Source organism: Jaculus jaculus, chromosome 1, assembly GCF_020740685.1.
Source record: "Jaculus jaculus isolate mJacJac1 chromosome 1, mJacJac1.mat.Y.cur, whole genome shotgun sequence".
NCBI classification, from domain to species: Eukaryota; Metazoa; Chordata; class Mammalia; order Rodentia; family Dipodidae; genus Jaculus; species Jaculus jaculus.
The window spans coordinates 246,874,480-246,901,042 of record NC_059102.1 but is presented as its reverse complement, the minus strand read 5'-3'; the positions used below and the strand labels follow the sequence as shown (position 1 = coordinate 246,901,042).

At 45.6% G+C, this 26,563-nt stretch overlaps 3 protein-coding genes across 6 annotated transcripts in view; 1 reads left to right on the top strand and 2 right to left on the bottom strand.

Moving 5' to 3' along the window:
- Positions 1–744: 744 nt before the first annotated feature.
- On the bottom strand, positions 745–3,932 carry LOC123458572 (DPEP2 neighbor protein-like). The gene is made up of 2 exons (XM_045142799.1): positions 3,866–3,932; positions 745–1,649 (listed from the first exon to the last, which is right to left on the bottom strand). Exons 1-2 carry the CDS (start codon positions 3,930–3,932, stop codon positions 1,039–1,041), a joined length of 678 nt encoding a protein of 225 aa, XP_044998734.1. The 3' UTR covers positions 745–1,038.
- On the bottom strand, positions 745–6,974 carry LOC101614023 (probable ATP-dependent RNA helicase DDX28). Its single transcript, XM_045142788.1, is given in 11 exon segments — positions 745–1,649; positions 5,110–5,698; positions 5,701–5,786; positions 5,788–5,823; positions 5,825–6,049; positions 6,051–6,117; positions 6,120–6,266; positions 6,269–6,411; positions 6,413–6,498; positions 6,500–6,662; positions 6,664–6,974. Coding segments are annotated over 10 exon segments (1,803 nt in total). The 3' UTR covers positions 745–1,649; positions 5,110–5,159.
- Dus2 (dihydrouridine synthase 2) overlaps positions 6,830–26,563 on the top strand; it is a 44,756-nt gene continuing 25,022 nt past the window's right edge. Inside the window, exons 1-6 of one of the 4 annotated variants that reach the window (XM_045142275.1) lie at positions 6,830–6,943; positions 12,608–12,744; positions 17,288–17,333; positions 23,169–23,260; positions 24,787–24,830; positions 26,497–26,557. In XM_045142275.1, the coding sequence (XP_044998210.1) occupies positions 12,619–12,744; positions 17,288–17,333; positions 23,169–23,260; positions 24,787–24,830; positions 26,497–26,557 (369 nt within the window). In that variant the 5' untranslated portion in view covers positions 6,830–6,943; positions 12,608–12,618. Of the gene's footprint in view, positions 6,944–6,970; positions 7,238–12,607; positions 12,745–17,287; positions 17,334–23,168; positions 23,261–24,786; positions 24,831–26,496; positions 26,558–26,563 lie in introns of those variants that run through there. The other 3 variants (XM_045142274.1, XM_045142273.1, XM_045142276.1) reach the window with 3 other exon arrangements.

The window sequence follows — 26,563 nt, the reverse complement described above, 5'->3', positions numbered from 1 at the left end:
AATTTTTTGCTGTCCATGGTGGCAGAGGTAGGGAGGTCGCCTTGAGTTCGAGACCATCCTAAAATGAAATAGTGAATTACAGGTCAGCCTGGGCTACAGTGAGATCCTACCTCAAAAAACAGAAATGCAAGCAAGCAAGCAAACAAAAAACCTGGCTTTTAACTAAATTCATCTGGCCATCATCTGAAGGTGTCACCCAAATATGAGATGCACCCAAGAGCTCTTACTGAAGGCAAAAGACCAGGCACTTTATGTAAGAATGGACCTAACGTACAGGAAACAGGGCAGGTTGGGGTTTGGTCTTGGACAAGCTGGATTTAAAGTCATGGGGTCCTATAGAAAATCATTTTAGGAGCTGGTGTTGTGGCACAAGCCTTTAATCCCAGCACTGGAGAGGCATCGTTTGGGAGGATTGCCTTGAGTCTGAGGCCACTTCAGATGAAATAAATTTCAGATCAGTGTGAGCTAGAACAAGACCTTACATGAAAAAACAACACCCATTAAAAAAGAAAGAAAGTCATTTAAGTCAGTTTAGGGCTAGAGAGTTTGCTCAGCGGGTAAGCTGCTTGCTTGCAACACCTGAGGCCCAGGTTCAACTCCCTACTACCCACATAATGCCAGATGTACCAGGTGGCCTAGGTATCTGGAGTTCATTTGCAGCACCAAGACCAGCGTGCCCATTCTCTCTGTGTCTGCTCTCCTTTGGCCTTTCTGTGTTTGCAAATAATTTTTTTAATATATATATATATTAAAAAATCATTTTATTGAACAGTTGGGGATCCCACCGGCACCACAGTGGGCTGAATATAAAAGAATGGGGGAGCCTGGGTGGGGGAGGCTGGATTCTCCATAGTGTCCCAGCTTTGGGTCACAGGCTTCCCTGCAGTTGTTTATTCTCTCTTGTGAAACTTTAGGCAGGAGTCTCTCAAGATAGCTACTGCTCATTTGTCCAGATTCTGGAAGCCCAGCCACTCCTGCTTGTACTGGTGGATGCTGACGGAGATTCAGAGCTGAAGCCCATGGGTACAGAGACCCGGGTTAGGTCTCTCCGCATCCTCCCTCTGCGCTGGGCTCCTCCTCGGCTGGCACAAGGCAGGCTGTTCTTTCTTCTGCCCACGAAGGGACTGGAGAGGACCGAGCAGAGGGTGGGATGGTCAGGGCAGCTGCTCCTTTCCAACTGTACCTCGGAGGCTCCTTGCTCCTGGCCAGGGGACGTGACTCTGGCTCTCGGATGAAGAGGGCACAGGCAGGAGAGCTCAGGTCATGTCCCAGAGGGGCAGTGGTCAGTGCTGAAGGGGCCTTAGCGGTCTCAGCAGCTTGAGGCTTGTCCTCGCCACAGAGATGCCCAACCAGCAAGCTTCTCTGGGCGCGCCTCTTGCTGCCACGCCTCAGGCGAGGAATTCTGGGGCTTGGGCACCCTCTATCTTTGTGGGACTCTTCCTGAGCTCGGCGTCTCTTGGAAGCCTGCCTGGGTGCTGGCTCCTCTTCCTTGGCCTTTGCAGGGGTGGCAATGGGAGCATCCCCATAGGCCCGGTAGCCACCAACCAGGCAGTAAGTCTCCCCATGCCAGCGCATCTGGCTCTCTCCATTTCCCCTGTAGATGACATGGTAGTAAGCAGGGGTAGGGTGCGGCGTGGGAGGCGGTGGTGCTGCAAGGAAAACCAGAACTGCAGTGAAGGTCACGGACCATTAGTGGAAGCTGCTACTGTTAACTGAATAATGGATATGCCACGCCCATGAAATTGCCCTCTAAATATATCATGTTTACCCCCATTGGTTTGTACTGGTTCAACCTTTGCTTACAGAAGCCGTTTTCTTTCCTTCCTCCCTCCCTCCCTCCCTCCCTTCCTTCCTCCCTTCCTTTCCTCTTTGAGAGAGAGAGAATGGACACACCAGGGCCTCCAGCTTGCCTCAAATGGATCCGGAGGCATGTGCCACTATGTGCATCTGGCTTTATGTGGGTCCTGGGGAATCAAACCTAGGATGCTAGGGTTTGAAGGGAAGTGCCACTATCACTGAGCCATCTCTCCAGGCCCCTAAAAATATATTTTTTGGCCAGGTATAGAGGCAGAGGTAGGAGAATTGCCATGAGTTTGAAGCCACTTTGAGACTACATAGTGAATTTTAGGACAACCTGGGATAGAGCAAGACCCTATTTCAAAAATCCAAAAAATAAAAATAAAGTAAAAATATTTTTATTGAGCTGGAGAGATGTCTATGTGGATACAGTGCTTGCCAGCAGAGTCTGACCACCCAGGTTCGGTTCCCCAGGACCCACATGGAGCCAGATGCACACAGTGGCACTTGTCTGGAGTTCCTTTGGGGAGGCAAGAGGTCCTGGTGCACCCATTCTCATTTTCTCATCCCTCTCCTTATGAATGAAATGCTTAAAAACCCATTTTTAAGTCTTTTAAAATTATTTATTTAAGAGAGTGAAACAGGGAGGGGGGAATGGGCATGTCAGGGCCTCCAGCCACTGCAAACGAACTCCAGATGCATGTGCCCCCTTGTGCATCTGGCTAATGTGGGTCCTGGGGACTCAAACCTGGATCCTTTGGCTTTGCAGGCAAATACCTTCTCTGCTAAGCCATCCTTCCAGTTCTATATATATTTTTTGAGACAGGGTCTTATTATGTGAGCCACCGCACCTGAAACTCCTAGACTTATGCAACCCTCCTGCATCAGTCTCCCTAGCAGCTGTGACTACAGTACTGCTCGACTGTGTCTAAGTCTAGTATGTCCAAAGCCAAATTTTAAGTACCAAGTTTATTCCCAAAGAGGCTTCTCACATCCCCTCCTAGAGAAACTATCTCCCCAGCTCTCCCTGCGCAGGAGCACTTCATGTGCAATGCCTGGCTCTTTCGCTCTTCCCAGATGGAAGACTCCACCCTTTCCTTCAGCAGTCAGCAGCTCACACTGCCACCTGTCCTAGGGAACCTATGAGGGTTTCTCCATTACTGTGTAGGAAAGGTGCCTGGGTCTGAGGATAAGGGGATTAGCCAACAGCTCTTCCTCAAACTGCTCCATTTACCACTTGACAACAAAAGTACACTTGATTTTTGCTAGCAGATCAAGAAAGGATCTGGCTGGAAGTGGTGGCACATACCTATAATCCTATCACTTGAAAGGCAGGGCAGGAGGATTGCCACACATTGGAGGCCAACCTAGTCCACATACAGATTTCTAGGCCTGCGAGGGATACATGCCGAAACTGTCTTCAAAAAATAAGTATGGGGCTCGAGAGATGGCTTAGTGGTTAGGCACTTGCCTGTGAAGCCTAAGGACCCTGGATCAAGGCTCGGTTCCCCAGGTCCCATGTTAGCCAGATGCACAAGGGGGCTGGAGTTCGTTTGCAGTGGATGGAGGCCCTGGAGTGCCCATTCTCTCTCTCTCTCTCTCTCTCTGCCTCCTTCTCTATCGCTCTCAAATAAACAAATAAAAATGAATAAAATATTTAAAAGAATAAATCTGCAGGACCATTTTGTAGCCCAAGGAAAGGCTAAATTGATACAGTAGGTACTGCCTAAATACTTGACAACAGTAATGAACATAAAAAGTTGGTCCTGAGTGTGTGGGGGTGGGAGGTAGGGCAGCCATTCATTGTACTGAATGTGAGTCATGGTGGCCATGACTTTAATCTCAGCATTTAGGAGGCTGAGGTGGGTGGATCGCTGTGAGTTCAAGGCCATCATTTATCTACAGAGTGAATTCCAGGTTGGCCTGGGCTACAGTGAAACCCTATCTCGGGGAAAAAAAAAAATGAGGTGTAGCAGGCAAGACCAAAGGAGTATGTAGTAGCTCAGTAGCACAACAGGGTAGTGTACCCCAAGGGCTGGTGTCGAGAACCTGGTCTACCTGGACTTACCTGACGCACTGGCCTCACAGGGGACAGAGGACAGGTTAGAGTTAATATAGAAGATTCGGTCACACATTCTCTCTGAGACAACCAAACAGACTGGTGTCTTGGAGGGAAATGATAAGAAAGTTTCCCTGAGGGCACCAGGTTTCTGTTGTCACATTGCCATGGCAACTGAGAACAGTGATGGCATCACTACCCAGTGATGTCACGTAAGGAATCTGTAACTGAAGGGAAAGAGTCCAGCCCTGAGTATTTTATAGAGAAGAGCAGGGAAAAAGCAAAGAGGACGTCTGGACTCAACTGGCCTTCCCACCCCTATCTTTTTTTTTCCCCCCACCCATATCTTAATTAAGTCGGCAGTCACTGTGGACAGCATCTGTAGGTGGGCACAACTTCAGTGACCAGAAGAGGGTACAAAATACACAAATTCTGAGACTTGTTGCAATCAAGATAACCATGGGCTGGAGAGAAATGGCTTAGAAGTTAAGGCACTTGCAAGTCTAATGACCCAGGTTTGCTTCCTTTATATTCATGTAAAGCCAAATGTATAAGGTGGCACATGTGTCTGGAGTTCGTTAGCAGTGGATAGAGGCCCTGGTGTGCCCATTCTCTCAGAAAGAGAGAAAGAAATAAAGAAATAACGAAAGAGGTATTTAGGTATTTACAAGGGCATGTTGTTCACAGATTTACACCTGCCAGAAACATGAGGACAGCTCACCATATTCAAAGATGACAGTACTAGCAAGAATGGTAAAAGTGTCTAAGGCAAAATAGGAGTCGCCAGTGACTTATTTTATAATTTCACTTAATTTTCAAGACAGGCCAACAATAAGGTTGATGGCATAGCTCAGCTCAGTGGTAGAGCAATTAGTTGCCAAGCATCCTTGAGGCCCTAGTTTCAACTGCCAGTAGGGACAAAAAAAAAAAAAAAAAAAAAGTAAAAATGGGGTGTGACTCTTCAAAACTTACTGTATTCTGCCCCAACAGTAATTACTTTTAAGGGAGTCCATTAACACACACACACACAAAACCCCATCATTTATTAGCTAGTTTATATCGTCTGTAATCCCAGCATTAAAGAGCCGCAGAAAGGGCATCAAAAGAGGCCAGCCCCAGCTACATAGTGAGTTCAAGACCAGACTCAGCTATACAGTAACAACTTGTCTCAACACAAATCATTTGTTGTTAGAAATCATTACATGATATAAAGTAAAATCCACCATATTTTTTTAATATTGTAAAAAACTCACATTGCTCAGCTCCTAATGCCCTCAGAGTAGCCACAGTAGTCCAGTATCTTCTACTGACAAGTGTAATTATCCACCTGGGACCTCAGCAAGATTCCTGATCTAACATTACTTTGAAGCAAACCAAAATCAGGCTTGTTAAGGCAAACTGTCTCTGAGGATGCGAGTCCTGGACGGCTTCTTCTTTGATGAACTGCCAACTCAGTCTTCTGAACCAGGCTCACATCCCAGGGGTGGGTCACAAAACTGACGACCTTCCCTGGCACCTCGCTCCCCACATGGCCCACCCTTCCTGCTCTGTGGATATAACCCTGCAGGGTAGGGGGGAAGTCATAATTGACAACCAGTTCCACACCGGAGCTGTGTAGGGCAGGAGAAGCTGTCTCTGTGCAAACAAGGATGTCTTGGGAGCCCTTCTGGAAGCACTGGAAAACCCCTGTCCTCAGGGCAGCTGGCATCTGCCCTTGTAGCCTTAGATGTTGGATCTTGGGGTCATCCAGAATATAGCCTAGCCAGTTCACAGTACCGGACGGTTCGCGAGGGTCCAGTCTTATGTGATCATCATGTTGCTTGAGGATCTGCACCAACTGTGAACCTTCTTTCCTCCCTTTAGCTTCATAAAAGTCTGTCGGCCACGAGGCCTGATGCAGTGGAGCTTGGAGTTGGTGACGGTACCCAGACTCTGGGTTGGCAACTTCACTCAGCAATTGGTTTACAGTGAGAAAATGTAGCTCCCACCAGCGGTAACTGAGCTTTGGGGTTAAAGGGGTCTTGTAAGTCATCTGGGCCTTCTGCGGTATGGGTCATCTCCAAGATGTAGTCCACCAGTTCCAGCAAGCTTTCATCCAGCAGTGTGCCCTCTTCATTCAACACCATGAAGGAGAAATGCTCCAAGCTGAAGAGCCGACTTTTCAGAGCCTTCCACAGAGCCCCTGGAGTGACCCCAAACATCTGCCGACCGCTGTCTGGACAGCTGCAGCTTAATCCTACGTATGCCATGACGTCCTCTGTCTGCCGCACCTGCAAGCCCAAGGACTTGCTCAGTGACCGGGCCACAGCTTGCACCTGCCCGGCTAATTCTCGGGAGGGCACGAGAATCAGGCCCCGGGGAGCTGCCGCGGTGCGGGAGTCCAGGTTTGCTTCGCTCAACAGCCGTTGACCTGCGACAGGCGGTAGCTCCGATCCGTTCCACAGCCGGTTTCCGCGCAGACGTCGCGGTGGCCGCCAAGTACTGGGCGGAGGGTACTCGACCGCACCGCGGCGGGACCAGCCACTCGGGGCGCATCTTCCTCAAGGGCGCGCAGGCCTCGGGTGTGCAAAGCTGCCCCGGGACGACGGGTTGCGGAGGGCGGGCGCCTCCCGTCGCACGCGCTGCACGGAGCTCTGGTCCCCGCGAGCGAGCGCGGCGAAGCTCCCAGCCGGGCGAGGCGAGAGGCGCCGGACAACGGCTCCGGGCGAGGCGCGCGGGCCGCTTCCATCCCGGCCGCCGCGCCCACACCGGCAGGGCTGCAGCTCGCACCACCACCGGCCGCCGCCCCCTCCCACGACTGCTCGGGTCTCCGTAACGCCCGCGGAATGCGCACCACGGGCAAGGGCTCGTCGGAAGCACGGACTGCCAGGTTCCGCCGCGGCGCCGGGAGCAACCGACCCACTAGCGTCGAAAGCCGCACCGGCAGCGGTGCAGCCAGCGTCTGGCGGAAGCGGAAGAGGCGCGCGTCAGTGACGTCACGCGCGCGCCGCGGCCTCTGGTTCGGTGCCTGACGCGGCGCAGTGAGGTGCGCGGAGCTGGAAAAGCGTCCCGAAGGAGGGAGGATCCTTAGAAGTCTGTGGCTGCGAGGTCTGTAGGTTCGAATCTGGCATGGCGCCATCCAGACCAGGGTCAACGTTGAGGAATGGCGCGGGGTGAAGGCAGGAACCTGGACAGGCAATGCGCGGTAGCAATGTGTCCCAGGCCCGATGGACCCGGAGTGGGGATGGCTTCTGACAGTTGGGTGCCCTGTCCCTGCAATTCTTCTATGTCGTCCTCATTGCTCCTGTGATGGCTTGTCCTCTGCGGGTTCCCTTGCAGACTCTCAGGGTGCGGCATTGTTCTCTCAGAGGCGACTCCACGCGGACGGTCTATACCTGTTTAGTAAGTTTGAATGAATGGTAGGCCTGCAGGTTGGGGGCTAGGTTTGGGAGCTGTGAATCCAGACGGGACTCTGTCCCCTTCTAAGATAGCCCAGATTGCAAGCTGATGTCCTTCAGCTTCTTTCCTCTCTGAGGAGAGACGCAAGATCTTGGGCATTTAAATGGAGTCTCTTTTTCTCATTCATCTTTTTTACAGCCTTTTTTGGGGGGGGAGCGGGTGTTTTGATGTAGGTTCTCGCTCTGACCTGGAATCCACTGTGTAGTCTCAGGGTGGCCTCACAGTGATCCTCCTACTTCTGCCTTGGGAGTGCTGGGATTAAAGGCATTCGTCACCACGTCCCGCTCTCTCCGTTTTCTCGTCACTTCTTCCACCTTTCTACTTTGAACTCACTACTCTTGCAGCCTGCTTATGTCCATTGACTTCTCCGTCAGATTCCTACCTCATCTGAATAGGAGTAGGGTGGTGAGATGATCTGGCTTATTTCATACAGCCCTTGTCAAGCTGACTACTTGACCTGAATGCAGAAGCTTGGCTTTAAAAACAATTCACTATTCATACATACTGTTGATCAGAACTGAAAAATTGGTGGCAGATCTTTTCTGTAATGTGAATGTAGTTCCTGGGTTGGGAGATAAGGTAAATGTTTGTGGATCTAGAAGGGCCTGAAAATGAAAGATACAGGAGATTGTCTGGGCCCAGCATATTGGTGCACTCCTTTAATCCCAGGCAGCCTAGGTATGAAGATCTCCATGAGCTTGAGGCCAGCCGAGTGAATTCCAGGTCAGCCTGAGCTAGACTGAGACCTTGCTTCAAAAAAAAAAAAAAAAAAAAAAAAGAGGTTGGGTGTGGTGGTGCACGCCTTTAGTCCCAGCACTGGGGAGGCAGAGGTAGGAGGACTGCCATGAGTTCAAGGCCACCCTGAGACTCCTTAGTGAGTTCCAGGTAGCCTGGGCTAGAGTGAGACCCTATCTCAAAAAAAAAAAAAAAAAAAAAACCCAAAAAAGAGAGAGAGAGAGAGAGAGAGAGAGAGAGAGAGGTACTGGGAAGAAATTGAATGACTGAAATGGTGATCTGGATGTGAGTGTCTAGGAGAAGTGCAGTGGCTGTGGCAGGAGCAGGGAGGAGGGGAGCCTGCCTAGCTTTCCTGAGAGAACCCTTGCCAGAAGCAAGGCGTGTCAGGCACCTCTGTGCCCAGAGGAAGTCCCCGAGCCCGGTGACTGTTGACTCAGCCCTTAGGAGGCAGTGAGGTCCGAGGCTGACGCCTGCTGGCACACTAGGCAGCGGTCCTCCTGTCCCGTGGTGCTCGCTGCTTGACGGTGTGCAGGAGGAGCTGACAGCACGCCCATCAGCGTGGACGCATGGCTTCTGCCTGTATGTCCAGAATTACAGGGTGTTGTGAGGTCGTGTGACCAGGGCTCTAAAGCTGACTATCTTGTAGGGTTGCAGTCCACCAAGGGGGAATTTAAGGACAAAGGATACACTGAATTTAGCAGTATGTGATATAGAGTGTTTGTTAGAGAACTGGAAGGAATATAGGCCCATGGCAGCAGAGAGCCAGGGCAGCTAGGCCAGCGAGTAGGAGAGGTGCACAGGAGATGGATTGTTTGAAGGGTTTGAATATATCCTTAACTCAGTGGGAAGCCACTGAAGGATAGACACATGGAAGTGGTATTATTAGAAATGTTTTACAGCTGAGTCCAAATGGTACATACCTGTAATTCAAGTATTTGGGAAGTAGAAGCAGGAGGATTAGGTAAGGTTGTTCTTACCTACATAGCTAATTTGAAGCCATCTTGAGCTACATGGAACTCTGTCTCAGGAAAAATAAAAATAATTGCTTTTATTTTATTTTTATTTTTATTTTTTTACTTAGTTGCAAGCAGGAGAGATAGAAGGGAGGCCCACACACACAGAGAATGGGTGCTTCAAGGCCTCCGGCCACTGCAAAGGAACTTCAGGTGTATGGACTACTGTGTGTCTGGCTTTACATGGGTGCTGGGGAATTGAACCAGGGTTGGTAGGCTTTGTAGGCAAGTGTCTTAACTGCTGAGCCATCTCTGCAGCCCAAGAATTGCCTTTTTAAAGATGCCCTATGGTTTGTTGTGAAGAGAATATCTAGGTGGGAACAAGACCAAATTTTGAGCCCTGTTTGGTGGCACATATCTGTAATTCTAACATTCAAGCGGAGGCCAAGGCAGGAGGATCTTGAGTTTGAGGCCAGCCTGGGCTATAGAGCAAGACTCTGCCCAAATATTCAAAGGGTAGATTTAAGGAGGTCCCTAAGCAAAGTGAGCTGAAATCCTGGCAAGAGATTGGTCAGGGACACAGGTGTATAGTGGTAGTGACAGCAGTGGAGCAGAGCAGATGGGTTGGAGTTAGATTTTGAGTGTTGCCTCACCAAGAGCAAGGTAGTGATGGGATGGTTGGGGATGTGCATTGAGGATGAGTACTTGAGGGACTGCTGCTTGTGGAAATGGGAAGGATTTGCTTTCCATGCATTGGCATTTAATGCTTTCTGCCTTTTGGCCATGGATCAGGAACTTTCTCAGCCGAGTATTAGTGGTACATGCCTGCAGTCTGTACACTCCGTAGTCTGAGGCAGGAGGATCAAGGGCTGGGATGGTAGGCATGGGTCACCACACCCAACTTCAGGAGACTGTATTTGATTAGAATGGTTATATTAATAGTAATTATCTCTAGGACATTAAAAAAATTGATACTGAGAATAGAAACCAGAACAAGTGCCCTTCTACTGTGCTACATCCCCCATCCATAATCTGTCCCTCTGCTTCTTCCTCCCTGTGTAGCTCTGGTTGGCCTGGAACTCGATGTGGACCAGGCCAGCCTTATATTTTCAGGGGTCCTCCTAACTCTGCCTCTCAAGTAATAGAATTACAGACATGCACTACCACACCCAGCTATAGACCCTGACTTTCTCCCTTCCCAGTTTTTCCAAAATGTAACCACTTTTCACCTCCTTCACTACTGCTGCCTGGACTGAGCCATCCCTTATACTGATTATTGAATTGTCTTTTTTGTTTGTTTGACAGCCTTTTTTTCTTTTCTTTCTTTTTGTTTTGTTTTCAAGGTAGGGTCTTACTCTAGCCCAGAATGACATGGAACTCACTCTGTAGTCCCAGGCTGGCCTTGAACTCACAGCAATCCTCCGATCTGTCTCCAGAGTGCTGGGATTAAAGACCTGGGTTAACAGTCTTGTTTAATTAATTTTAATTTTAATTTATTTACTTGAGAAATAATATGAATGTGCCAGGGCCTTTTGCCACTAGAAAAAAACTTCCAGACCCATGTGTCACTTTATGCCTCTGGCTTTACATAAGTACTAGGGAATCAATCAAACCTGGGATTAGGCTTTGTAAGTATGCACCTTTTTTTTTCTTTTCAAAGTAGGGTCTCACTCTAGCCCAGCCCAGGCTGACCTGGAATCCACTCTGTAATCTCAGGGTGGCCTCACACTCATAGTGATATTCCTACCTCTGCTTCCTGAGTGCTGGGATGAAAGGCATGCACCACCACACCAGGCTCAAATAAATTAAAAAAAATTTTTTTAAAAATAAAGTTACAATTCATCCCAGCACTTTTAATCTTCCTTCACTCTGCTTTAAAAAAAAAAAAAAAAAAAAAAGAGTGCCCTGTTACTGTTCCCAAACCCTGTAAAATTGTTTATTTGTAAGTTTATGTTGTCTATATTCCCCTGCTGGAGAGTGACAGCTCTGCTAGGCAAGAAGTTTGTTTTGTGTTCTGGTACATCCCAAGAGACTAGGGCAATGACTGGCACAGACTGCACACTGAATGGATAGTTACCAGATGAACTTGAGAGAGGTGGGGGGAGGGAGGATGGGTGTGATCAGAGGAAAGGGAAACAAATAAGTATGGGTTAGAAGGAGGAAGGAAACCCTGTCTTAAATGACCCTAGGGCCTTTATTCACTTTTTCTTTTCCTTTTTCTCTTTCTTTCTTTCTTTCTTTCCTTCTTTCTTTCTTTCTTTCTTTCTTTCTTTCTTTCTTTCTTTCTTTCTTTTTTGAGGTACGGTCTCACTGTGGATCAGGCTGATCTGGAATTCACTATGTAGTCTCAGAGTGGCCTCAAGCTTACAGCAATCCTCCTAACTCTGCCTCCTGAGTGCTGGAACTAAAGGCATGTACCACCATGCCTGGTTTCTTTCTTTCTTTTTTTTTTTTTTAATTGACAACTTCTATAATTCCCACTTTCCCCTTTGAAACTCTACTCTCCATCATATCCCCTCCCCCTCTCAATCAGTCTCTATTTTATTTTGATGTCATCATCTTTTCCTCCTATTATGATGGTCTGGTGTAGGTAGTGTCAGACACTGTGAGGTCACAGATGTCCAGGCCATTTTGTGTCTGGAGTAGCATGCTGTAAGGAGTCCTACCTTTCCTTTGGCTCTTATATTCTTTCTGCCACCTCTTCCGCAATGAACCCTGAGCCTTGGAAAGTGTGATTGAGATATTTCAGTGCTGAGCACTCCTCTGTCACTTCTTCTTAGCACCATGGTGCCTTCTGAGTCATCCTAAGGTCACTGCCATCTGAAAAGAGAAGTTTCTCTAACCAAAAGTGAGAGTAGCATTAATATAATGGGTATGAACATTAGAGAAGTGCTTACTGGGCAGTTTGGTGAGCATAGTACATACATTTAGCCCCACAGCAGCAGACATTATACCCCCTAGAGCTCATGACTACCCCTGTTATAGGTTTTCAGTATCAGGAATGTATTCCCTCCCATGGAGTGGGCCTCCAGTCAAATTAGAGGGCGGTTGGTTTCTCCTGTAACAGATGTGCCACTATTGCACTTGTTAGCTCATTTGTCCTGCTGGCCAAATATAAGGCTTTCAGTGTCCACTGTTGAGTATCTTCGCTGGTGATTTCTCTCTCTCCCATTGAACTGCATGCAGTGTGGCTTTTTCCAGCTTCCTGTCAGCTGATCCACATGGAGGAGATTTTCAGCTCAGTTCCAGCAGGATTTCTCAGTGGCCTTGCAGCCCAAGTGTGTGAAGTCTTCAGCAGTAGGATCTTACCATCTATTCTTGGTGGGAAGCCAAGGGCCTCAGCAATGGCCTGTAATGTTTTGGGGGCATCTTGGAGCTTCTTTGTTTTAAACTATATGTTATTTATTTATTTGAGAGAAAGAAGCAGATAACGAGAGAATGGACTCACCAGGGCCTCTAGTCCTTCAAACGGACTCCAGACGCATGTTGCCACCATGTGCATTTGGCTTACATGGCTCCTGGGGAATAGAACCTGGGATCTTTGGCTTTGCAGGCAGTGACTTAACCACTAAGCCATCTCTCCAGCCATCCACGTACATTTCTAATGTGTTTTTCCTTTCTTCAGGCAGAGAAGAAATGATCGTGAACAGCCTCTCATTGTGCTACCACAATAAACTCATCTTAGCCCCTATGGTTCGGGTGGGGACTCTCCCAATGCGCCTACTGGCCCTAGATTATGGAGCAGACATTGTTTACTGTGAGGTAAGGTGTTCAGATGTTCTGGGAGTATATGTGTGTGTGGGGGGGGGAAGCAGGCTCCCTGTTTGGGTTGTGAGAGTGGTCTGCAGGTGGAGAGGAAGAATGTGTCTTCCTCTCTTGGGACTCACTGAAGTCAGGATGTGTAAACACATGCCATTAGAGTTTTATGGGATGTGCTGAGGTGTTCTGGGCTAGCCTAGGCCAGGTGAGTAGATGAGCATCATGTTGGGTCACTGCCCCGGTCCTTATAAGAGATGCCATACATTCAGTGCACCAGTTACTGATCTCCAAGGTTAGGAAGAAAAGGAAAAGAACTAGACACAGGCCAGGGAAGCTGGAGGAGTTTGGTGGCTATAGGATTTTCTGGTAGCTAATAGGCCAGTGAATATACTGTTGACTTCCTTAGAGAACATTAGGTCTTTGGACTCAGGTTTAGAAAGATCTACAAGGGGGGAAAAAAGAATTACAACAGTTAGGCATGGTGTGCATACCTTTAATCCCAACACTTGGGAGGCAGAGGTAGGAGGGTCGCCATGAGTTTGAGGCCACCCTGAGACTACATAGAGAATTCTAGGTCAGCCTGGGCTAGAGCGAGATCCTACCTTGAAAAACCAAAAAAAAAAAAAAAAAAAAAAAAAAAAAAAGAAAAGAAAAGAAAAAAGAGAAAAATCCCAGGAAATTCAGATAGCTGTTACCCTTGTTTATGGTCATCCCTACCTTCACTGCAGGATGCTGAGAGGGACATGCTCTTAATCCCAGTACACCAAGCAGGTTCAGTGGGAGGACACCCTAAGGGAAGTCCTTACTTCCTCTCTATCCTGCTGTCTCTTCCATGCTAGTTTTAAAGCTCAGGTAGATGGTGTCCCTCTCCTTTCCACTTGTGTTTTGCATTCTGTCTTTGTTGACCATTTGCTTACTCCATATGCCATTTCTCCTACTGCTGGGCCTTTAGTGAAAATGAGACATGGTCCATGGCTCCATGTGTGGACTTGATAATGGGACTCAACTCTTCAGCACCATCAGCTCACCTGGCCTAACACCTATTCCAGGGCAAGGTTTAAGGACTACTAAAGTTGAGCAAAAGGTAAAGATGCCTACATTAGCATAGTCAACACCAACCCCCCTTGGCCCTTATTTTTCCCTGAAAGCCCAGAAAGTGGGCTTGCTTTCACTGGGGTAGATGTAGAGTATAGTAACATGAGGGTGGAAGAGAGAATGGCTGTCTGCCCAGTGCCTGTTTGTTGTGGTTGTTGTTTTTTTCTTTTCAAGGATAGGGTCTTGCTGTAACTCAGCCTGACCTTTAACTCACTATGTACTCTCAGGGTAGCCTTGAGGGCTGGGATTATAAAGATGTGCTTCACCATACCTGGTTTGATTTTTTTCTTTTTAATTTTTTTTTCAAATTTTTATTAACAACTTCCATGCTTATAAAAAATATCCCATGGTAATACCCTCCCTCTCCCCATTTTCCCCTTTGAAACTCCATTCTCCATCATATCCCCTCCCCATGTCAATTTTTACTTATTTACATATTTTTTTATTATTCTTTTTTTCCAAATTTTTATTAACAACTTCCATGATTGTAAACAATATCCCATGGTTATACCTTTCCTCCCCCACTTTCCCCTTTGAAACTCCATTCTCCATCATATCCCCTCCCCATTTCAATTTTTAAAAAAATTTTAAAAAATTTTTATTTATTTGTTTTGTTTTTGTTTTTCAAGATAGGGTCTCAGTGTGGCTCAGGCTGACCTGGAATTAACTCTGTCATCTCAGGGTGGCCTCAATTTCACAGCAATCCTCCTACCTCTGCCTCCCAAGTGCTGGGATTAAAGGCATGTGCCACCATGCCTAGCAAATTTTTATTTATTTATGAGATAAAGACAGAGAGAGAATGGATGCACAAGGGACTTTAGCTATTGCAAATGAACTCCATATGCACACACCACCCTGTGCATCTGGCTTTACATGGGTCCTGGGGAATTGAACCTGGGTCATTAGGCTTTACAGGTGAGCACCTTAACTGCTAAGCCATCTCTCCAGCTCTTGATTTTTTTTTTTTTTAAGGGAGGGTTTATTTCAGCTTACAGTTTAAGGAAATATAGTCCATCATGGTGGGGTCGCATGACAGCTGGAGCATATAAAGTAGTTCAGTTGGTCACATTCAATCTGTACGCAGGAAGCAGAGATAACCGCTGATGCCTACCTAGTGTGCTCTCTCTCTCTCTCTCTCTCTTTCTTGTTTGTTTGTTTGTTTGTTTGAGTTAGGGTCTTACTCTAGCCATGGCTGACCTGGAATTCACTATGTAGTCTCAAGCTGGCCATGAAATCACTATGATTCTCTTACCTCAGCCTCCCAAGTGCTGGGGTCAAAGGCATGCATTAGCACAGCACACCCAGTGTTTTTATTTTTATTTTATTTTTTTACTATTTATTCACAATTTCTATAAATACAGACAATAAACTATGATCATAATTGTATCCCACCACCATCTTTTCCCCCTTCTGAATCCCTCCCCCACTGAATCCCTTCTAAGTAGTTTCTCTTCTATTTTAGTGCCATCATTTTTTCCCCTCTTACTATGCAGGTCTTGTGCAGGTAGTGGAAGTTACTTTGTGTCTGGAAGACAGCATTGTAAGCAGTTCTTTCCTTCCTTTGGCTCGTACAATATTTCCGCCACCTCTCCTGCAACAGCTTTGGAGGATGTGATAGAGGTGTCTCAGTGGTGAGCACTCCACTGTCCCTTCTTCTCAACACTGTGGTGCCTTTAGAGTCACCCCAGTGGTCACCGTCATCTGAAAAGAAGCTTCTCTAACGAAAATTGAAGCAGCACTACTATATGGGTATAAACATTAGCGCTTAGAGAGCAGTTGTGTGGGCATAAGATGTGCATTTAGCCAGACAACAGTAGTTGTTACTCCCTCATGACCTTCCTGACTCAGCCTCTCTAGTGCTGAGATTACAGGTGTGTGCTATTCACCTGGTGTTGGATTATACCAACTGAATTTCAGTATTATCAGAAAGACCTTGTTCTAACTCAGCTCCATTTCCTTCTCTCCTCTCTCACAAGTACAGGCCACTTAACGCTTCCTACTTCCTCAGTTGTCTTTTTTTTTTTTTTTCCGAGGTAGGGTCTCACTTTGGTCCAGGCTGACCTGGAATTAATTATGTAGTCTTAGGGTGGCCTCGAACTCACGAGATCCTCCTACCTCTGCCTCCTGAGTGCTGGGATTAAAGGCATGTGCCATCACACCCGGCCACATTTCTTTCTTTTTTTTTTTTATTTTTGTTAACATTTTCCATGATTATAAAATATATCCCATGGTAATTCCCTCCCTCCCGGCCACATTTCTTGATTGTGGTTGTTTGGTCAGACTGGGTGGGCATTGGATGCTTGATGATTTAAGTACTGTGTGGAGAGAATAGCCATGAAACACCTCAAACATGTTTTTGCCTATATGTTAGGTGTGTTGCGAGAAGCCCTGTGAATGCTGTTGGGACCCTTTGGTCTTGTTATTCCTTGATGTTGCCATGCATGTACAGAGGTGACTGTGCCAACTTTCTGGGGTTGTAGCTTGCTGAGGCTCAGAGAGGATCAGCATGGGGATGAATGTCATGGGAGATAATCTTACTCCCTTCTTTTGGGTGCCCATGGTTCTGGACATGTGCTTCTGGGAGTGTCACAGATGCCTGGGTGTTCACTTTGTGGTCTCTGTCACTGAACAAAGCAGAGCAGTCATCTCTATCATAGAGACTCTCAACCATCAATAGATTGATACTGATTTTGAAGAACTCTCTTTTTCCTTCCTTCTTCCTTCCTTCCCTCCTTTCTTTCTTCTTCTCTTTCTCTCTTTCTCATTGTAGCCCAGGCTGACCTGGAACTAACTCTGTAACCCAGGTTTTTCTTGAACTCATGGTGATCCTCTACCTTAGCCTCCAAGTGCTGGGATTAAAGGCATCTCTACCATGCCTGGCTCCCTTTTTCCTTTCTGTCCTACATGTTTTTGACTGTCTCCTGAGTTGGGAAACTCACCCCCTTTGTTTACATACCATGTGAACTGCATAGACTTTACTTTTCCTCTGTTTACCTCATGACGAACTCCAAAGGCTTCTCTTTCCCAGTCCCTATTTTGCCTGCAACCTTTCCCTGGGATGCCCTCACTTGAGTAGTGATTAAGGGAAGAGGTTCTCCGAAGGGTTTACACTTGAGCTGAGGCTAAGAAGAGTTTCCTGGTATCCACATCCTGGGCAGTAGTGTTTGTACCAGCATTTTGAGAGGCTCATCCTCTTCAGCCCCAAACATCTCCTGCTCCTGAGAAGAGCAGCTAACTGGCAGTTCACTCAGGACCCTGCTTTCCTTGTTCAGTTGTAGAGGATAGCACATGCTCCAAAAGCCATGATTGGTTCATGGTCTTAGGGTTATTGTCCATCCCGGGTGTAATAAAAGCCTTTCTCCTTTGCTCGGGGCTACTACCCAGCACTGATGACTGTCCTCTGCTCAGGGTACTGTCCAGCACTGGTGACTGTCCTCTGATTTCTCTGCAGGAGCTGGTTGACCTGAAGATGCTTCAGTGCAAGAGAGTGGTCAATGGTGAGTGCAGCCCTGGCCCCGGGATGGTGTGTGCTCAGCTGGCACGAGTAGAGCTACCACTGCCCCAGCCCATGTTTCTTCCTGGCTGCACTATGTAATTGTGTGGATCACCTGCTCCCTTGGGAGCAGCCACTAGTCCCCGATACAGTGACGGAAAGCCAGGTGGGAGGGCTGTGGGTATAATTCAGTGGCACAGGGCTTACCTAACATACTTGAGACCCTTGGCTTGATCTCCAGCATCACAAAAGAATGAATGGGTTGGACAGATTGTTTAGCCATTAAGGCACCTGCAAAGCCTAATGACCCAGGTTCACTTCCCCAGTACCCACATAAAGCCGATGCACAAAGTGGTTCATGTATCTGGAGTTCATTTGCAGTTGTTAGAGACCTTGGCATGCCCATTATCTCTCTCCCTCTGCCTCTATCCTCTCTCCATCTGTTTCTCTCTGCTTGCAAATAAATAAAAATTTTAAAAAGGAAAGAAAAAAAATTACTGGTGGAGAGTTGGTTTAGCAGCTAAGATGCTTGCCTATGAAGCCTAAAGACCCAGGCTTGATTCCCCAGTACCCACATAAGGCCAGATGCACAAGGTAGCACATGCATCTGGAGTTTGTTTACAGTGGCTAGAGTAGCCCCAATGCACCCATTCTCCCCCCCCCCTCTCTCTCTCACACACACACAAGTAAATAAATAAAATATTTAATTTTAAAAAATTCCTCCTGGCCTCTGAGTCCGTGCCTTTAATCCCACTCAGGAGGCAGAGGTAGAAGGATCATTGTGATTTCAAGGCCAGCCTGAGTCTACATAGTGAATTCCAGGTCTGCTAGAACAAGACCCTGCCTTGAAAAAACAACAACAAAATTTTTTTCATGTATATAATTTGTCAATAAGGCTCATCAGAGCCTTTTTATTAGAAATAGTATTAAAAATGGTAGAGTTAACACCAGAAAATACAAAAGACCAGAAAAGGGACTTGTTATATCATAAAAAAGACATTTTATTTAATTTTATTGGTTTTTCAAGGTAGGGTCTCACTCTAGTCCAGGCTGACCTAGAATTCACTATGTAGTCTCACAGTGGCCTCGAACTCACGATCCTCCTACCTCTGCCTCCCAAGTGCTGGGATTAAAGGCATGTGCCACCACACCCGGCTGACATTTTATTTTTTAATAGGCACACCAGGGCCTCCAGCTACCTTGTGCATCTAGCTTTACATGTGTACTGGGGAATCAAACCTGGGTCCTTAGGTTTGTCAGGCAAGTGCCTTAACTACTGAGCCATCTCTCCAGGCCCAAAAGGGACATTTTTAAAAAAATTATTAATTAGAGAGAGAGAGAGGTACAGAAATAGGCAGGTAGAGAGAGAGAATGGTCATGCCAGGGCCTCCAGCCACTGCAAACAAAAACCAGATGCATGCGCCCCCTTGTGCATCTGGCTTGTGTGGATCCTGGGGAGCCAAATCTTGGTCCTTTGGCTTTGCAGGCAAGCACCTTAACTGCTAAGCCATCTCTCTAGCCTAAGGGATAGTTTTTTAAATTTTACTTTATTTTGTTATTTATTTATTTTGATTTTTTGAGGTGAGGTCTTGCTGTAGCCCAGGTTGACCTTGAATTCCCAATGTAGACTCACGGTGGCCTTGAACTCACAGCGATTAAAGTGCTGGGTTTAAACCAAGTCTGGCTTTTATTTTATTATATTTTTAATAAAAGTACTATTAATTTATTTGGGAGGGGAGAAAGAAGCAGATAGAAAGAGAGAATGGGCATGCCAGGGCCTCCAGCCACTGCAAATGAACTCCAGACACACCCCCCTGTGCATCTGGCTTACGTGGGTCCTGAGGAATCGAACCTTGGTCCTTAGGCTTCCACAGGCAAACGCCTTAACAACTAAGCCATTTCCCCAGCCCATATTTTTATTTTTATTTTTATTTATTTATTTGAGGGAGAGAGAATGGGTGCTCTAGGACCTCTAGCCACTGCAAACAAATTCCAGACACATGCACCTCCATGTGTATTTGGCTTGTGTGGGTACTGGGGAATGGAATCTGTGTCCTTAGGCTTCACAGGCAAGCATCTTAACCACTAAGTTGTCTCTCCAGCCCAGGGACTTTTTTTTTGGAACAGGGCTTCATGAAGACCAGACTGGCCTTGTACTCATGTATATCTGAGGATTACCTTGAACTTCTAATCCTCTTGTTTTCTCCCCCCGAAGTACTAGGATTACCAGTCTGGGCCACCATGCTTGCCTCTAAGGGACTTTTTTTTTTCTTTTTTTTTTTCAAGGTAGGGTTTTACTCTCACCCAGGCTGACCTGGAATTCACTCTATAGTCCCAGGGTGGTCTCAAATTCATGGCAGTCCTCCTACTCTGCCTCCCAAATGCTGGGATTAAAGGTGTGCACTCCCACGCCTGCCTCTAAGGGATATTTTACAGAATGAGAAACCAAAATAAGGACCTTAGCTGCAAATAGGTACATTAGGTGACCCAAATTACTTGTCACTTTGTATCTGGCTATGAATGACTAGAAACACCAAAGGTGTTAATTTGTCAGTTTTGGATAAATTTTAGTGAACAGCTGAATTTACAAGTACTGTAACTGTAAGTAATTATGAAGACTGACTGAAATGCAGTTAGTCTCCACTCACAGTCCCCAGACAATACATAATTAAGAACTTTGAAGCTGGCATAGTGGTATACCTCTTTAATTGAAACACTTGGGAGGCAGAGGTAGGAGGATCACTGAGTTCAAGGCCAGCCTGAGACTACAGAGTAATTTCCAGTTCTGCCTAGGCAACAGTGAAACCCTATCTTGCAAAAACCAGAAAAATAATAATAATAATAATAATAATAATAAGCCAGGTGTGGGTGTGGTGGCACCAAGCAAAGCCTAACCACCTGGGTTTAATTCCCCAATACCCACATAAAACCAGATGCACAAAATGGTGTATGCATCTGGAGTTTGTTCAAACTTGCTGAAGGCCCTGGCTCACCTATTTTCTTTCTCTTTCTCTCTCTCACACTCTGTCTCTGTCACTCTCTGATTGCAAATAAATAAATAAATAAAATCAGCATGGTGCATGCCTTTAATACCAGCAGTCATGAGGCAAAGATAGGATAATCACTGTGAGTTTGAGGTCTGCCTGAAACTACATAGTGAATTCCAGGTCATCCTGGACTATAGCAGGACCCTACCTTAAAAAAATAAAACTAAATGTTTCTATTAAAAAATGTTTTAAAGCCGGGTTTGGTGGTGCACACCTTTAATCCCAGCACTCAGGAGGCAGAGGTAGGAGGACAGCCATGAGTTCAAGGCCACTCTGAGACTACAAAGTGAATTCCAGGTCAGCCTGAACTAGAGTGAGACCCTACATCAAAAAAACAAAACCAACAAAAAGTTTAAAAAGGGTCTGGAGAGATGGCTCAGCAGTTAAAGTACTTGCCTTACAAAGCCTAAGGGCCCAGGTTTGATTCCCTGGTACCCATTTAAGCCAGATGCACAAGGTAGTGCATGTGTCTGGAGTTCATTTGCTGTGGCTAGAGGCTCTGGCATGTCCATTCTCTCTCTTTCTGCCTCTCAAATAAATAAAATATATTTTCTTTTCTTTTTAATCTTTTTGTTATTGTTTTTATTTTCCAAGGTAGGGTCTTACTCTACCCCAGTGGCCTTGAACTCACGGTGATCCTCCTATCTCTACTTCCCGAGTGCTGGGATTAAAGGCATGCACCACCATTCTGGGAAAATAAAATATATTTTTTTCTTTTTTAAAAATATTTATTTTTTATTTTTAAATTTTTATTAACATTTTCCATGATTATAAAAAAAAAAATCCCATGGTAATTCCCTCCCTCCCTCCCCCCGACACTTTCCCCTTTGAAAATCCATTCTCCATCATATTACCTCCCCATCTCAATCATTGTACTTACATATATACAATATCAACCTATTAAGTACCCTCCTCCCTTCCTTTCTCTTCCCTTTATGTCTCCTTTTTAACTTACTGGCCTCTGCTACCAAGTATTTTCATTCTCACGCAGAAGCCCCAGTCATCTATAGCTAGGATCCACATATGAGAGAGAACATGTGGCGCTTGGCTTTCTGGGCCTGGGTTACCTCACTTAGTATAATCCTTTCCAGGTCCATCCATTTTTCTGCAAATTTCATAACTTCATTTTTCTTTACCGCTGAGTAGAACTCCATTGTATAAATGTGCCACATCTTCATTATCCACTCATCAGTTGAGGGACATCTAGGCTGGTTCCATTTCCCAGCTATTATAAATTGAGCAGCAATAAACATGGTTGAGCATGTACTTCTAAGGAAATGAGATGAGTCCTTAGGATATACTCCTAGGAGTGCTATAGCTGGGTCATATGGTCGATCAATCTTTAGCTGTTTTAGGAACCTCCACACTGATTTCCACAATGGCTGGACCAGATTGCATTCCCACCAGCAGTGTGGAAGGGTTCCTCTTTTTCCACATCCCCGCCAACATTTATGATCATTTTTTTTCATGATGGTGGCCAAAAAATATTGGGCTGGAGGGATGGCTTAGCAGCTAAGACATTTGCCTGCAAAGCCAAAGGACCCAGGTTTAATTCCCAGGACCCATGTTAACCAGATGCACAAGGGGGGTGCACGCTTCTGGAGTTCGTTTGCAGTGGCTGGAGACCCTGGTGCCCCCATTCTCTCACTCTGTCTCTTTCTTTCTCTGTCAAATAAATAAATAAAATATTAAAAAATACATTTTAAAAACAAATAATTAAGTCACAAAAAAATGATAACTTTGCTGAGCCTCAGAATATTATCTTCTGGAGAAATTTGGGCCCAAACTGAAACAGAAAGTTTCATATATATACGTTTTCACCTCAGTATTTTAAAAATTAAAAATTGTTAGTAATTTTTCAGAAAATAATGCATTAAAAATAAACCTACTGTTTATAAAGTGAGCTACCATCACTCAGAAGATAGTACCTTAAAAACTTCCCAAATATATGTTTATGTCCTTTAAGGAGAGTCCACACCTAGAATTTCTTTTTTCCTTTCAAAGTTATAGATTTTTTTTTGTTGTTGTTGTTGTTGTTTGTTTTTGGTTTTTTGAGATAAGGTCTCTAGCCCAGGCTGACCTGGAATTCACTCGGTAGTCTTTTTTTTTGGGCGGGGGGTTCAAGGTTTGTTCTTGCTCTGTCGCTCTGGTCCAGGCTGACCTGGAATTAACTCTGTAGTCTCATGGTGGCCTCAAACTCACGGCAGTCCTCCTACCTGTGCCTTCTAAGTGCTGGAATTAAAGATGTGTGCTACCACATCTGGCTTTTTTGTTGTTGTTTGTTTTTTGAGGAGAGGTCTTGCTGTAACCCAGACTGACCTGGAATTCACTGTGTAGTCTCAGGGTAGCCTCCAACTCATGGTAATCCTCCTACCCCTGCTTCCTGAGTGCTGGGATCAAAGGTATGCATCACCACGTCTGGCTCAAGGTTACAGTTTTGCTTTGGGTTCTAGGGTTTAGACTGGATTAAACTTGCATCTTTTTTTTAATTTTTTTAAAAATTTATTTGAGAGTGACAGGGAGAGAGAGAGAGAGAGAGAGAGAAAGAGGCAGAGAGAGAGAGAGAGAGAGAGACAGGAGGGAGAATGGGTGCGCTAGGGCCTCCAGCCACTGCAAACGAACTCCAGACGCATGTGCCCCCTTGTGGAATCTGGCTAATGTGGGTCCTGGGAATTGAGCCTTGAACCAGGGTCCTCAGACTTCACAGGCAAGCGTTTAACCACTAAGCCATATCTCTAGCCCTGAACTTGCATCTTAATTGGGTGGTTTTCTGTGTTTGCGTTTTCTTGTAGAGGTGCTCAAGACAGTAGACTTTGTTGCTCCTGATGACCGAGTCGTGTTCCGCACATGTGAAAGAGAACAGAACAGGGTGGTCTTCCAGATGGTAAGGGATCCTCATTGTCTTAAATATGAATTGGAGAGACTCTGGTGAGGCTCCATAGGCTCTGAGATGGATTTTTTAAAAAATTTTTATTTATTTATTTGAGAGCGACAGACACAGAGAGAAAGACAGATAGAGGGAGAGAGAGAGAATGGGCGCGCCAGGGCTTCCAGCCTCTGCAAACGAACTCCAGACGCATGTGCCCCCTTGTGCATCTGGCTAACGTGGGACCTGGGGAACCGAGCCTCGAACCAGGGTCCTTAGGCTTCACAGGCAAGTGCTTAACCACTAAGCCATCTCTCCAGTCCCGAGATGGATTTTTGATAAACTATCCTTTGATAATATTGGCCACCAGCCACTGGAGAGGCTGAGGTAGAAACTCCAGCAACCTGAAAAACAAAGGAAGTCCCTTACTTTTATAGGTTTCTAAAGGGGAAGGGCTTCAAGTAGATTGTGTGGCTTTTACTATGAGGTGGTTCGGGGTTGGCTATGTGCTAGGAGAAGGAAAGCACTAGATAGGATAAAAGGCCATGAATCAGATCTTCATGGACCCCCGGCATCAGGAAGCTGGTCCTTTTGTCCCATCTACCTGGAGGCCTATGTCTTCTAACAGTCAGCTCTCTGCTGTACCTGAGATGAGAGAGAGAAGCTGCAGGGTGTGGCTGAATCCCTGTCCAGTCTTAGGGAAGTCTGTGATCTCAGTGTCTGGTGTCCTTTGGAGGCTCCTTGTCCCCTGGGATTCCCTAACTCTCACTTGTGCTAGAGCCAGTGTTAAGTGCTTGTCCTGTGTTATACAGTGGCGGCTTCCTAAAGCCTTGTCTTGGACATTTTCCAAAGATTCATTCATGAGTGGTTACACTGTTGTTGCAGTCTAGTCTATGCCTCCAGTCTCCAATTTACATAATTATAGGAGTTGTCAGTTCAGCATGAGTTCTATATATTTTTTAACCTTTAGCATTGATTATTCAGGCCTAGTCTGTATCAAGGGAAATTATGTTTTTTCAAGAAGAGTCAAGATTTATGTTAGAGATACAAGGAGTTCTCCCTGCATCTCTGGAGCTCTAAAGAGCTCTCTGGAGTGCTCCTTTCTTTCTTTGGGTATTTCTTGGTACTTTTTAAATAAATAGCTCTTGAAGCCGGGTGTGGTGACACACACCTTTAATCCCAGCACTTGGGAGGCAGAGGTAGGAGGATTGCTGTGAGTTCTAGGCCACCCTGTGACTATATAGTGAATTCCAGGTCAGCCTGAGCTAAAGTGAAACCCTACCTCTAAAAAACAAAAACAAAAAAATTGTGTGTGTATATATATATCCCTGACATGAATGAGGTTGTCTAGGCCTTCTAAGTCCTTTTTGCTTTGACAGTGAGCTAGTCCAGTGGATAGTGTTTACAAGAAAGCTGACCTGACTGCTATATTTGTTTGCACAGGCATATACACACATGCTTGTGTTTGAGATATGCATAGGCGTATTTGTCTACTCATGTGTACTTATGTCAAGACTGGTTGATACAGCTTCTTGTGTTCCCAGGGAACTTCAGATGCAGAGCGAGCCCTTGCTGTGGCCAGGCTTGTGTAAGTTCCTTCCTCCTTGGGGCTGCCTTTGTCTCTTCTAGAAGCGGTAAAGGCCTTAATGTCACTTAGTGACCCACCTTCTGCCTGCGGGCCCTTTCTATTTTCAAGTGAAGAGTTTCAGGTTTCCTTTTCTGTATATCTAGAAGCTATCCTGGGCCTTGGTGAGATCCCAGAAATCCTCTGTGTGGGAGCCTGATTTTAGCATTGATTCATGGAATTTCCTTTCCAAGGATTCTCTTGGGAGTTCTGAGGCAAAAACTTTCATGAAGTGTAGGTAAGATGATGTATTCTTTGTTAAGTTAATGAAATCAGGAGAGTACCATGACTTTGGATTTAAGATCTGGGTTGGAATTCCGGATTTGCTAGTTTATAATCTAAATTTAGGCAAATTCTTCATTCACTAAGATTTTGGTTCCCTTATCTATAAAATAACACTGATAATATAATAACCTCTGGCATTATAGCACATTGTGAGCACTTAGGTAAATATTAGCTTATTATCAACGATAGTGAGTTAAGAAGGAACTCGGAAGTAGTTGCTATAAGTCATAGACTATTAATTTTATAGAACATAGATATCAGACAATTGAAGTAAGCCAATTGTACAGCCCAGTAAAAAGAAGTTCTATAACTTTTTGTGGTGGATATTTAAAAAAAAAACTTTTATTTTACTTAATTTCTTTATTTGAGAGAGAGAAAGAGAGGCAGGTAGACAAGAATGGTGTGCCAGGGCCTCTAGCCACTGCATATGAACTCCAGATGCATGCACCACGTTGTATATTTGGCTTAGGTGGGTACTGGGCATCAAACCTGGATCCTTAGGCTTTACAGGCAAATGCCTTAACCACTAAGCCATCTCTCCAGCCCTGTGGTGGTATTTTTTTGAGACAAGGTCTTACTCTAGTCCAGGCTGACCTAGAAGTCATTTTGTAGCCAAGGTTGGTGTTGAACTTATAGCAGTTTTCTACCTCAGCCTCCTAAGTGCTGGGATTATAGACATGAGCTACCACATTGGAGGTGTGCGTGTGTGTGTGTCTATGTTCTGTACATGTGTACTGAATTTTGCTATGCAGTTCAGACTGGCCTTGAATTTATTATGTAGTCCAGATTGGCTTTGAACTTGAAATACTCCTGCCTCAGTCTACTGAGTGCTGGGATTATAGGCATGTACACTACACTGGACTTAGTCCTGTAACGTCTATAGAAGATACATTCCAGTAAAGCTCTTGTATAGGGTAAAAGGCTATGATACAAATCAGTTCTCCTTGGGCCCCAGCAGCAGGAAGCATGTCACTTTTCTGCATTGACAAATGGATCTACTACTTGAGTCAGAACTGCAGCCCTGGGGTAGGGTTCACTGTCACTCAGTGTTTGAAATATCTGTTACTCCAATGTGGTAAAGTCTTCTACATGTAGCTCTTTATAGATGTATGTACACATTATGTCCCTCTTTTCAAGCTTTGCTCAAATTAGTCAGTTGTATAGTTTTGGGAAATTTTTTTCCGCTACTTTTCAGCCTTTTCCATTGAGAGTTAATGTGTTTCATAGGCACGGAGACATAGTAAGAGATTTGTGAACACAAACTCATCCTTGCTGGTCACTTTACTTTCTTTCTCAGAAGTGAAATGTTTATTACCTTTTCTCCTTCATTTTTTTTTTTTTTCAGAGAAAATGATGTAGCTGCTATTGATGTCAACATGGGCTGTCCTAAAGAATATTCCACTAAGGTAAAC

Excerpts from the sequence above, each read along its gene's own strand:
- LOC123458572 (XM_045142799.1), bottom strand. The coding sequence starts at position 3,932 with ATGTGTGACCGAATCTTCTATATTAACTCTAACCTGTCCTCTGTCCCC. Across the intron at positions 1,650-3,865 it reads CTGTGAGGCCAGTGCGTCAG|CACCACCGCCTCCCACGCCG; the intron begins GTAAGTCCAGGT and ends TTTTCCTTGCAG.